The sequence below is a fragment of the Epinephelus fuscoguttatus genome, linkage group LG7, assembly GCF_011397635.1.
Source record: "Epinephelus fuscoguttatus linkage group LG7, E.fuscoguttatus.final_Chr_v1".
Lineage (NCBI taxonomy): Eukaryota > Metazoa > Chordata > Actinopteri > Perciformes > Serranidae > Epinephelus > Epinephelus fuscoguttatus.
Genome location: NC_064758.1, coordinates 14,114,965 through 14,128,183, shown reverse-complemented (window position 1 = coordinate 14,128,183; position 13,219 = coordinate 14,114,965). Strand labels below are relative to the sequence as shown.

Here is a 13,219-nt window from a genome sequence, read left to right as displayed (position 1 = left end):
ACAATAATGAAATAATATCATGTGACACTCTGACAGGAGCTATTATACTCTATAATGAGTACTTTTGCAGCTGTACTTCCTCCACCACCGACATTACTTGACATTACTACTACTACTGCTTTTCCAGCAGATTTTTACACATGCTGTGATCAGTTTTTAAAATGTTTCTGCTTGTATAACTGTTCTGATGTGTCTTTTTCTCTCGTCTTCCTTTTCATGGATTCATCCGTCACCCAGAGATCTCAGCCAGCTGTCTGTCTTTCCCCTGTTTACTTAGTGATAACCATGTTTGCCATACCCCACACACCACTTATCATAATTCTGTGTGTCTGTATCACCACAAACATTACAGGAACCAGGGTATTGTTTCATTCCCAGTTGGTAAAATTGAGGAAAAATGTTTTTCAGTTTTAATATTAAAATGTATTTCCTTTGTGTCAGACCTGTCCTGCAGCTTTACATCCACATCCTGTCAAGCGTTTCTCCTTGTGTTTGTGTCTCAGCCCTGCCCTCTACTGACTCATCTCTATGGTAACAGCATGTTCCCCTGGTGATTTAATCAGGGCCTTATGGGAGGTGAAGTGGATTATTTTCCAACGTCCTCAACCTCTTGATTAAACAATCACCAAGGCAACAGTTGTCTTAACGCCGCCAAGCACAAACTATTCAGTTTCTTGTCATTACTGGATAAATGACAGGTCAAATTTGATTGATCTTATGTTAAACTGGAGCCTCCTCATCAAACACAAATCCAGTTGAACCAGTGTTCGTTGGGTCATTGTTGCATGTATTTTACCCTCCTGCTGGGCAAAGAAAGCCTCCCTTTCTTCCCTTACATCCATGCGGAAGGTAGTGGGAATAAACTCTTCCATTTTCAGCCTCCTGTGAAGAACAACACAACAAGGAGGAAGTGCACGTGAATGGCTGTTTTCTCAGCTGTTTGAACCTGCTTGTGTCATACATTGAAAATCAAAACTGTGAGAAAATGACTTCAGATCACTTTATGTTTAAACCACAAAGTCACTGAGTGCTTAAAGGACCATACCTGTGTGTTTACATGTTTTTTTATCTATTCAAAAATAAATCATACTCTAGATTACTGCTGAGCACTTTTCAAAGCATGCTGTCATCTTGTACGTGTGTAATTGGGTACCTTTTTGACAGTCATGTTTGTCTATTAATGTATTTAACTACAGTAGAGAGCTTACTTGGGTTTGATAATACATTGCAATGATTATCATATTTGCTTTTAATATTTCACAGTATATAAAGTTTTATATCTCTAAAAAGTTGATTTACCAAAAGAGTAAAAGGAAAAACACATTCAGGAATTTAAATTAATCAATACATTGATAAATTCTCAAAGATGCTGCATGCTGGATTTGTTGCATATGGCCTTAGACAGTATTACTACTAATTTGGTCCATTGTAAGTATTGCGTAACACAAAAATGCATTTTTTCAGCTTTAGTTTAAGTTTTTTATGCAGAGAATAAGAATTTATTTTGTAAATTATGATATATAGGCCAAAATTCACAATGTAATATAAATATAAATAAACTAAGCAGTTATTTTAATAATTGTTGCAAAGGAGTTTTTATTTTTTCTAAGTGGAATCTGCTTGCACTGTATGTGAGAGAGCAGTTTAAAAAACATTAGCGGTCATTTAATCCAGTATAAGTAACATTACTTGTTGGGTACAGTTACTGGAATACTGTATACATGTATTTATGTATGTATATGAATACACATACAGTACAGTATACTGTATGTACAAAAAATGTAGATGTGGTATATGTGTGTTGTATTACAATTATCCTGTGCAATTATCAGTCATGGTTGTTTGTCTCTATGTGTCAGCCCTGCGATAGTCTGGTGACCTGTCCAGGGTGTACCCTGCCTCTCGCCCGATGTCAGCTGGGATAGGCTCCAGCCCCCCTGCGACCCTCAAGAGGATGAAGCAGTTAGAAGATGAATGAATGAATGAATGAATGAATGAATTATCAATCATGAACATACAGTATCTTTATGAGTGAAAAGTGTTAATAGCTTTTATATTATTTTATTTATTTATTTTTACTTTTTTTCATTCATTTCATTTCACTTTCATTTATCAGTCAGTCACTTTTCCGTGTCCTTGCTTTTGACTCTTCAGCTGCTTCAGGACTTCCCCAGTGTGGGTTATTAAAGTTTATCTTATCTTACATCAAAGCATATTCACTAACTGTACTGCTACTTTACTCTGTTAAGTTTTCTTCTTCTTCTTCTTCTTCTTATATTGTTGAGGCCTAACAAACATGCTCAATGCATTTCCTTCCTTAAATATCTACAAATTATTCTTGTATAGCTTTAATTCTGCATTGTCCACATCAGTGTTTGCTAGCTAGCAGTTTTCTTCCTGACCTTTGCTGAGGCACTGCTACATCTCTTGGCACTTTACAGCCACCAGCTGTTTGTTAATGGAATAGTGTGAAACCTTTGACAAGAATGTGTATACAGTAGTTTTGGGCATGCATGTACTTGTCTTAGTCAGTGTTATTATAGTCTTGTTTTTACCTTAGTTTTTATTTTATTTCATTTTTAAATTAAGTTTAGTTTTAGTTTCCAGAGTGCCTTGCCTTGTTTCACTTTAGTTTAAAATGTTTAAAGTCATTAGTTTTATTAGTTTCAGTATTTGTTTTAGTTTCATTTTTTTAAATAAAATGTCAGATGCAGTTGACGCATAGTCATGTATACACCCAGTCTCCGTAAACATTTGCACCAATGCATCAATATGCTTGCTGTGTTGACAAATTTGACCATATTAAAAAAAGACTAAAACTAAAGACATTTCCTGTGGATTTTCATTTAATTTTAATTAGCTGTGTAAGTGTAGTTTACATTTCTATTTCACTTGACTACATTATTTTTCAGGTGATGAGAATCAGGTTGTAAAACATTATAACTGTATTCACGTACTGTCAATATATAACCACTGGAATAGTTTATATAACTGTCACACATAATGCTCGATACCAAGCTTGTGTGATTCAGGTGGGAGGTCTGATTTCTAATGATGCCGTTTGCCCGTGTTTATTAAATAGTATCACAGGCTGATATGTCTTTCAATCAGTATTTGCAGAGCCGGGACTCTATTGAACACCCATGATGGCACCAGATTGTTGCTAGGAGATTTGTGATACAACTATAAATTCTGTAAAGGAAATAGCTGTTATATCTGTCTGCTTTTCACACACACAACCTCCGTCCTCGACCGTGGTTGACTTTGCTGCTGACTCGCTCATACTCCCGCAGACTGCTCAGGAGGCCGATCTTGGTGGTGAGCACCTTGTTGTTGGGAATCTGATACACCAACTGTTCACCTGGGAACAACACATGAGGATTACAAGTTTTCTTTCTGTAAATTGAAAGCAATAAAGCTCTTTTTCTACTAAAGCAAAATGAGATTTCCAATTTTATTTAATTCTCTATGGCATCTCTTTAAGACAGGCAACACTTTTACAGTTTATAGTAGAACACAGCATACAGATTATGTCTTGTGATTAATATAGTACTTGACCTTCCCTGAAGTTACAGTAGTTGGCTGGTGATTTGGTCTCACACCACTTGAGTTTGAAATCCTCCCTGTGCTTGTTGTAAATCCTCTTCCATCCTTTGCTTTCACAGTAACCTCTCACTCTAAAGGAACAGTCCCAAAGGAAATCAATCACACTTCTGCTTAATTACACAACAATCAAGAGGTCAGGTGTCACATGTAAATCTAGGGTTCAACCCAAAGCAAAATGGTGGATAATGTTTTTCTGCTAGTGTGAGAGCAAATGTCTCCAACACCTTTCTTAAGCTTTTTATTTGTACTTAAAATCCAACATATTATTTTATATTTCTCTACTTACATTTCAGCTCCGTTAGCTCCTCCAAAGAAGTAGAAGGGCCCATGCCCCCGGGGCTCCTCGACCTGCTGCTGCATGTCCCTGTCCGGGAATGAGCAGGTCGACAAGTCCCTGGGGAAGGACCTCCGGAGATATGGCTCGACCAGACCCGCACCTGATACTTTTATGCGCACAAACACACAGAAATCACACAGTCATTCATACTCACACAAACATATACAGTAAGTTCACTATGCACATGTAGGCTGTGTTTATGAGTTGTATTTTGTTATGCTGCAACAAAGGTTCAACATATGGAAAGAATAACAAACTACATCACACTTGATTATCCACTTCTCCCTCCACACACCTGACCCTCTATCCCGGCTTTCCTGGTTGACAATCACATGTGAAAACCTCTCTCTCTTTTCCCGAGTCTGCGTCTCCTCCCTCTGGATCTGCTCCAGTCCACCTCCTAATGTCACTTCCTGCATGCCACTATGGTCAGGTGATAAAGGCCGTTCTCCAGGTGGCTCCTCCTGCCTCAGGCTTTCTGCAGGCTGACTGTCCCCACAGAGAACCTCCACTTCCTCCTCCTCCGCTTCTTCCCCTTGTTGCCTCTCCAGTCCGGTCTCCTCTGCCTGGCCTTCACCGCAGGGCTCCACCCAGCACTCAGATGACATGACCTTGTGTTGGTGCAGATCGCTGGCAATGGCTAAAAATGCTCCAACATGGGAGGACAGGTGGGCCCTTTTTTGGTTTGTAGTGACACTGTAGTCAGAAATTCAGACCAGCAGTGAGGTGTGTTTGCACTGAAGATTTGTGGGAGTATGAAAGGAATAAAACAAGGGAAGCTGTTTACCCTTCATCAAAAGTTCATGTACATATCTGCTGGTAACATTATATTATTTTCATCAGCCATGCTGACATCATGGCTCTAGGGATAGCTGTGTCAGTCTCTTGGCAGGTCGTTCAGACTGAAAATGTGTCAACAACTACTGGATGGGTTTTAATGAGAAGTTTTACAGGCATTCATGGTCCCTGTGGGATTAATCCTAATGATTGTGGTGACTCCCTGACTTTACTCTGGTGGTCATCCTTTTCAGAATTTGTCCAGTATTTTAAAAGAAATGTCTGCAAAACTAATGACATTCCCACCATCCTTAGCTGTACTTTGTGTATGGGCTAATTAGCAAATGTTAGCATGCTAATACACCACATGTACCTGCTAAACATCAGCATGTAAATGTGGCATGATGAGCATATTAGCATGCTGATGTTAGTATTTGGCTCACAGCACCTCTGTAACTAAGTACAGCCTCACAGAGGGGCTGATGTAACAGTCATGTTATTCAGAGGTTACCCCTTGACCTTTTGTTTAACACCAAGCACTCAAACTTTGCACCTGATCATCACTTTGGCCCATGGACAGTTGGGCCAAAGTAGTCCCCAGAGTCATGGTCATTTTCCTCATGCAACAACATCAGCCAAAAATGTTGAAATTTCATTTTCTAACAGGCAGATTGCAATGAAATCCATCACCTTTTACCTTTTTATCAGAAGAACCCTTAAATGTTAAATGTAACTACTGAATTGTTTGGTTTAGTTTAATGACCATTTCATCCTTTAGGGTTTGCTAGCACCTTTTAGCAGGTTTATACTTTGAGCTTTTTTATCAGTAATATTATTTTGTCCATATAGTTCAAACTTAAATTACATTTAGCAGACTTGAAAAATACAATAAAAGTTAAAAAGAAGTGTAGTGAAAATGTGCTATCAGAATAAATGTGTTGTTTTGTATTAGAAAACAGGAGCTGAACTGTGACCATATTGTAGCTACTGTTACAGTACAAGCAAAGGGGTTTACCTGCACCTCCAGTGTCACCCACAAGGACAGCCAAACTCCATGAAAACCTACTCAGCCTGTTCTTCCACCATGTGCACTCAACCTTGCAGTCCAACGGTAAGGCCCAGGCAAACAGCAAACCTACAGACTGAAGGACAGGCTTGGCGGAGGTGGAATCACATGGTCTCTCAGTAGTTTAGCCCACTCTATCCAGCCATAGTCTGTCACACTGCAAGTAAGGAAACCCACTAGACCAATGTAAACAATCACCAGTTACTCGGGTAATGGGACCCTTAGCAACAGTTGCCGCTCCTAGATTGAATCTTACAACAACAGCAGCTCAAGACAAACTAACTACTCAAGATTATGTATCCCACACCTACCCCACCTCTAAGTTTAGCTTCATACAATATTAATTGCCTGTAAGCCTCTGTTGTGCGAACCCTATGGTAACATGAGAGGAGAGTGTCAATCAAAATGGATTTGCCAGTTTTCCGGGGTATTATATCCTGTGACACAAAAGGCAAAATAATATTTTCTGCAGGCTCTGTGACATATGTTTAACAGAGTGAGAATCCTGTCCAGGGGATTTGTTGTAATGAAGGTATAGTGGTATTCACCTTACATTTCATACCGGTTGACTGTTTCTTTTGGAGCCTCATATCTGTAGCTCCATTTACACCCTTAACACCAAAGCCTGAATGGTTATGTATCTACAAATACCAAAAAAGTTATTTACTGTTTCAGATAATGCAGAAACAGTGCACTAATGGATAAAATGATGAATACAAAGATGAATTCCACCTTGGTTAAACCTACAGCCTCATTACATTATTTTATATTTTACATTTATTGTGAAAATCAATTTATGTTAACATTTAATTTACCCAGATGAATAATTCCTGGAATCATTATTCTTAAGTGCGGTTATTATCATGAACTGTATTGTCTAGAGCCAGATCCAGTGGCAGGTATGCAGTTGAGCAACATAATATTTGTCTGCTCGCATTGCAAATCCACTTATCACCTTTCTGTCTCAGTGATTTGACTCAGGAGGAAACACCCAGGCCCAGCTACGGTTGGCAATTATGCATAATCTCCTCTCTTCCTCCCAACAGTCTGATAATTGACAGGGGAGGGTGCCTCTTAGATCCAGCATGCACGCAACCTTATAATTATACATAAAGTAGGGTAACCAGGAGTGACGCAGGCACCTAACACCTGTAGTTGAGGAGCATATTTAGAGTATTTAGAACATATTTAGAGCACCTCAGTAAAAAAAGTGTCATAAAAGATGGGGAAATGGGGAACAGCCCTCAAAAATGCAAGGGTTTAATTGCTAAGGTGATAAATGCAAAGGTTTATGGTATCAGAGAGAACTGATGTTGACAGCTGAACAAGCCGACACAACCACAAACCTTGAGATTTTCTTGTTAACAATCCAAGAAAAACAACAGCCAACTCTTTCTACATGGTTCATAGCAAAGAAACGCATACTGTATGTTACATCACACTCCACAGTATGTTGTTACACATTTCATGCACGACTAAATTTACAAGAAGGAAGCAATAGTCTTGTCAGCCCAGTCATTTACAGACATTGCAAAATGGCAGCGATAAAAAAGAGCTGCTTGGCAATGATGCCAGTTCGGCCACAGCACCCCACTTATTAGAAACAGGCCTCCCATATTCTTGTTTAACAGAGCTTTGTGTGGAGCCAGTGTCAGCCACACCTTGATAAAGAGCCGCCATCTGATAGACACACTGTGCAAAGTGCTGCGTAGGTGGACAAAGAGAACAGGCTTGTTTTACAACCCTGTCGACCTCATGGTTTACCATCTGCCAAGAGGCTGTGTGCATTTGTGTGTATAGGAGAATAATGTGTGTATGCATGTGTATTTTGTGTGGCTGTTTGTATGTTCGAGGCTTAAATAAAGGTTTGAGTGTTTGAATTAAAGTTTTCTTTGTGTATGAAACATTTTTAAAATGAAATGATCTCTCTTTGATCTCAAACAGTGGGGGCAACAGTGTGACGCTTTTTACCTTTTGCTTTACTTTTGTTATCTTTGAGTTTCTGCGGGTGGTGCTCGTCTGTTCATCCATGGCAGCTGCCACCGCTCACATGCTAACAAGCCAGTTTTTCTCCTATTTACTCCAAACAAACCACACACGTAAGAAAGTAACATCAGCACAGTGCATCACTCCTTCAAATCCTGATTTTCAAAAGAAAGACAGTGGGTGAAAATGTATGAGCATTTCCACAAACAGGGTAATGTGATCTATCGGAGAAACAAAATATTCACTAAGTTATATGAAAATGAAACTGATGAATGTATATCATTAGACGAAGTGTAGTGTGCGTGTGCCTGTCTGTCTCAGGGCGGTTACACCATAAAGTGTGTGCCTTTGGAGACTCGCCCATTCCCATGTCATCTCAACTGCCTCCTGCACCAGGAAGTGCTCAGCAATTACAGGGATGCAGCCTGCAGCAATGGTGTCCCTACACAACCTATTATTTGGAGGGATTCTCCTTGTCAAGGTGTTATAGTGGAAGGGACGGAGTTAAGTTTCGATGTAAAGAAAGGCTCGTCTCAATAGGGTCTCTCTCTTGCCCGCTATTCATGATTTCCTTACAGAATTACACTGGGAAAGCAGAGGGGGGCTGATGTAGTGGGGGGGTGACATTTTATTCCCAGGGTCTGCATTCACTCATTCCCACTGGGATGACTTCAAAGTTCACCAAGACTAACTTCAACATGGGAAAATGTAAATGCCATATGCACATTTCTGTCCTCAGATAAACAGTTGTTTAGAGGCAGATATATAAAATTAAATACATGAGGTGTGATTGTGCTTTTACATGTCTGTAAGTCGGGCAAGCAGTAGTCATCAAAAAAGTACGACCAAGTAGGAAAGACGTGGTTAATGTGACACACATAATGTAAAAATCACTGATATGGCTCTAAATGATGACTTCATGCACTACATGTACCTTTGGTATTTCCATGAAGGTTGAGAGATACTGCCTCAGTCGCACCCAGCGGAGCCTTTGTGGTTACTCCAAATGCAGAGAGACATGTACGTGACGCGTACTACTGGCAACCTCCTGGATTAACGTCATTCAGGTTACACCCTCCAGAGTTATGAAACGACACTCAAGGAATAAAGCTTGGTTTTGAAGTGGAAAATGACTCACCAATAGTAACAAAAAAGAGTAGAAGGGGAAGAGATGCTCCCAGTGTGCGAAGTCTTAAAATACACCAGCTAATGAGAAGTGCTTGATAATATGAGTGCAGGTGCAGTACTTCAGAAATTAGTTAAGTCATTCAGGTGAAATCCATCAACATACAGTAGGCCTATCAGTACAGAGCTAGGAAAGAAGGCAATATCACTGACATAAATGGTTGGGTAATCAAACTAGAAATGTCCTGGGCCAGTGCTTATCTGGCAGAATATTTAGGCCTTAGTTAATGGGACATAAGCGTCAGTAATATATCACGGTGCCCAAAATTAATTAGAGGGATAAAATAGGGAAACTCATGTACTTGTAACAACACACCTCTTCAAATTAACCATCCATGCATCCATAATGAAAATGATTCATTCCCACGCATTCATTCTCTTTTTTTACCACCAGTTACTGGCAGGTATCACCATTTCTGTGCTTTGGTCTGAGTACCTGAGGTGAGTCCAGTCAGCTACTGTGGAAATTTACCAGCAGTTACAAAGAAATGTCAGCCAACTCTGTAGAAAGACTTGACTAAAATCGAATTGGGGCAAATTAGAAATATACAGGCAAGAGTAGCAGTACCTCAAATCCTCCTAAGATTGTTCATGTACATTAAGCTTTTATCTCAGTCTACTAGTCCTTATGTCTAATAACAACACACAGTTAACACACCAGGTTTGCCAGAAGGCTAAAGTCAAAACTACATTTGACAAGACATGTCTATTTATTCTTATTTATTGTGCATAGTGCATTTGTCAAAGACAAATTTCCATTTTATGTAAAGTTTGATGGACATTAAAGAAGTCTATGTCTAAGTGGTTATTTTTGAATTTGCCCCAGTGCTATCAGCCAAAGCTAAGGTGAAGCAACTATTAGCTTAAGTAGCTAGCTACATGTTACAGGGTCACTTTGATTCATTTTAACCAGAAATAATTACTGTGTAGTGAGGGCTATGTGTACATGTCTAACATAAACCCTACTAACACCGTACTAACTGTCGTAACTCTTTCTGTAGTTTGGAACAGTCAGTTAAAACAACAAAAATCGTCATGTTAGCTCTGCTAGCTAAGGTTAACTAGCTAGCAATACAAGTAAAGAGTTAGCTAACATTAGCAACAGTAGATACCAAAGAAAAACATAACCACATTCATTGTTCGTTCTTTATTGTTTTTTTTGTTTTGTTTTGTTTTTCATTTTTTAAATAACATTACTTAAATGAATATATATTCAGGTCATGTTGTCAGAGTTAAATCACAAAAAGCCTTAGTGGACCACTGGGGACATGCAGACCAGCTGCTAACGTTAAGCTAGCACCCAGCTAGCATCCAGCCGTTTTACTGTGACATTTAAATGTTAGAGGTTTTAATGCTAGACTACACCTCTTGGAAATGTCGCATAATTCACTTACAAACTCGCATCTGGCACTGGCTGCAGATTGCAGTAATATTACCCTCCTATCCTCTCTTAACTGCTGCTGTTGTTTTTCTCACTGAAGTGTGACACAGGTTGGACGGTTGAACTGTTGCTACAGGTCTAAACTGCTATGTTTATTAAATCGACTGTTTTTGGCAGGAGGGAGTGCGGGTATGTATATTTTCTTGAAAAATTATACTATAAAACAAAACAAAAAACTAGTGGCCTCACAACATGATAATATCATGATACTTCAGTCACAATACAATATTACTGCATCGTTAAAGCTGTTGCAATATGCTGAGTATTTTGATAACATAATATATGACATATTGTGATTAATTAATTTTTTTTAAACCGTTGATTATGTCCCCTAAGGAAAACTTTTTCAACATCTGTTGCATGTAATAAGATACATTTTTCAGTCTGCTCATTCAATCTTCATCATCAATCTATTGGACTAAAGAAAGTAATTGATTTTATTATTCTAGTTGGCTATCAAAACTTTGATTTGTATTGGTAATAAAACCTATACTTCCATTGCTTCCACATTGATACAATATTGCTGAGCGAAATATGCCGATAATATGCTGCATCCATCCCCCCCCCCACCCCTAGTTCGCATGCAGAGCTCCCTAGGAATGATGTTTTTCTGTAGGCTGACGTGGAAGTTAGCATCACACTGGTTTCCTCATCAAGAGGCCTATGGGAGTTTTCCATTGCATTTTGGATTATTGCCAAAAACAAACTCTGCGGCAAACAAAGGTTTGTGATACTTACACATTTTGTTCAGCAAGATAATCCTCACAAATGAACACCACTTTTATGATTTTTGAAGCCTTGATGCAATTGCCAGATATACAAACTACACTACGGTTGCATGACCTAACCCCACCGTCATAACAGGACTGTAAAGCTGTGTTGTTCTGTAGTCTAATTTTGCAACTTGTTAGCAACCCACCTTTTTTTCTCAGACACATAGAAGCTTCAAAGTTCATGAATGTGGTATTTACTAAGGTATTTTATGTCACAGAACAAAACATGGAAGTCTCTTAAGCTTGTGTAACCACAGGCCTTGTGTCAGACATCTAACCAAAAACCCACTGACTTAAGAGGACTGTGAGTGGTAAAATACAAACTAATTTCCTAGTTTTATGACTCATTCCCGGGACACTCTATGACCTGCTACTGCAATATTTGTCATTGTCATTTTTCATAAAACAAGCTATCAGTTAGCAGTTTTCATAGTTTTGTACCCAACTTTGTGCTGTGAATGGGAGCTTAGATGGTTGTAACCCAGGTTCTCTGCGTGGAGAGACCCAATCTCTGGATCCTGTGCATATGAAATATAAAGGGTGGAGCGATAGTCTTGACCCAAAACAAAACATTATGTTGTCTTTAACACCTTATCAAGAGCTGTGAATTTATTCATTGATTCATTTTCCATAACCGCTTATCCTGTTGAGGGTTGCAGGGGGGGCTGAAGCCTATCTCAGCTGACATTGGGCGAGAGGCGGGGTACATCCTGGACAGGTCGCCAGACTATCCCAGGGCTAACCAAACTATTGCAGGCTCTGAATTTAGCCGTCGTTAAATTGTTTTTCCCTTATCCAATGTTGTGTAAGCATGCTAAACCAGCGCTCCTGTCCTCTTTTGACATGTAGGTTAACACACCCAATATCAATATTTAGCAGCCCATTTTTGGCAGGACAGCATCATGGGCAGGGAAATAAATGAACACATAATTTAAAATGTGTGGATAATACTAGATGCATAATACCACTTAATTTAAGCTTGACGTATTGGAGTATCCGGAGTAATATTACCAGACATTTTTTGGGGAAGTGAGAAAGTAAAAATTGTCCTGGGTAATTTGATTATCTGTTATAGACAGGCTTGCCAACTCCACACAGGCGTGAATGGGGAATAATAAATGTATTGCATCTCATTTTCTTTATCTTCCAACTTTATTTTGCTTCATTCCTCTGTACATACAGTGATCTGACACCACAGATGATACACCCAATATAATAAACATCATAAATAGGCTACAAAATAAATGAATAAGGAAATGGTTTTGCAGGGAAACTTCAACAGGTTTTTTTTTCTTCTAATCTTCATTTTCAATTGAAGTATGCCGCCCACATCACATCACACCAGGCAACTTTTTCTAAGAATATGGGTAGTGGGTGAAGTGTGTAAGAGTAGTTCTTAGTTGACCTCTGTTCAGAAGCCATTTGTATGAGTGTAGGCCTTATCTTTTGCGTTTAAAGTATTAAAGAAGTTGGTTTATAATCATCCATCCATATTTACACCCCCTAAAAAGCGCTCCCGTTCTTAGGGACTGAATATTTTTAGATAAGTTTCACATTTTCTAACGTGTGCTGTGTCTTGACATTGACGCCCTGATGTAAAACCAAGATTACAGCAGTGAGTCATTTAGTATTTTGGCAGAAGTGGTGTTTCTTGTTTATATGCAGTACATAGAAGTATGTTATTTGTGTGTTGAGAGCACAGCAAGTACTGTAAGTACAATACAGGGCACAGACTGCAGTGGTGCTTCAAGATACTCCTACATTTGTCCTTTGATCAAGGCATTAACCTCAGAACTGAAGTTAGTTAGGGGGCTGCACTGTGGCTACCCACTGGTCATGAATAGTCAGAAAGAGAATAATGCAGTGGAAAGAAATCTCACAAGGATGAATAAAACCAAATTCAAATGTTGCAATGTGTCTGCCTTCACCTATAATCAGTTCCACTCCTCCATGACTAACAGTTAAAGGAGTTCCCTGCATGTGACAGCTCCTCAGATCGACTGTACGTCAGCACACTTACAGGTATGTCACAGCCGTTTAGCTTCTGT

At 39.1% G+C, this 13,219-nt stretch overlaps 1 protein-coding gene across 3 annotated transcripts in view; it reads right to left on the bottom strand.

Annotated features, from left to right (window-relative positions):
* ttll10 (tubulin tyrosine ligase-like family, member 10) overlaps nucleotides 1-13,219 on the bottom strand; it is a 46,294-nt gene that overhangs the window by 7,638 nt on the left and 25,437 nt on the right. The window contains exons 2-6 of one of the 3 annotated variants that reach the window (XM_049581056.1): nucleotides 4,239-5,855; nucleotides 3,893-4,049; nucleotides 3,559-3,677; nucleotides 3,241-3,361; nucleotides 797-882 (exon numbers count right to left, since the gene is read on the bottom strand). In XM_049581056.1, coding sequence (XP_049437013.1) covers nucleotides 797-882; nucleotides 3,241-3,361; nucleotides 3,559-3,677; nucleotides 3,893-4,049; nucleotides 4,239-4,551 — 796 coding nt within the window. In that variant the 5' untranslated portion in view covers nucleotides 4,552-5,855. The remainder of the gene's footprint in view (nucleotides 1-796; nucleotides 883-3,240; nucleotides 3,362-3,558; nucleotides 3,678-3,892; nucleotides 4,050-4,238; nucleotides 5,856-13,219) is intronic. The other 2 variants (XM_049581057.1, XM_049581058.1) reach the window with 2 other exon arrangements.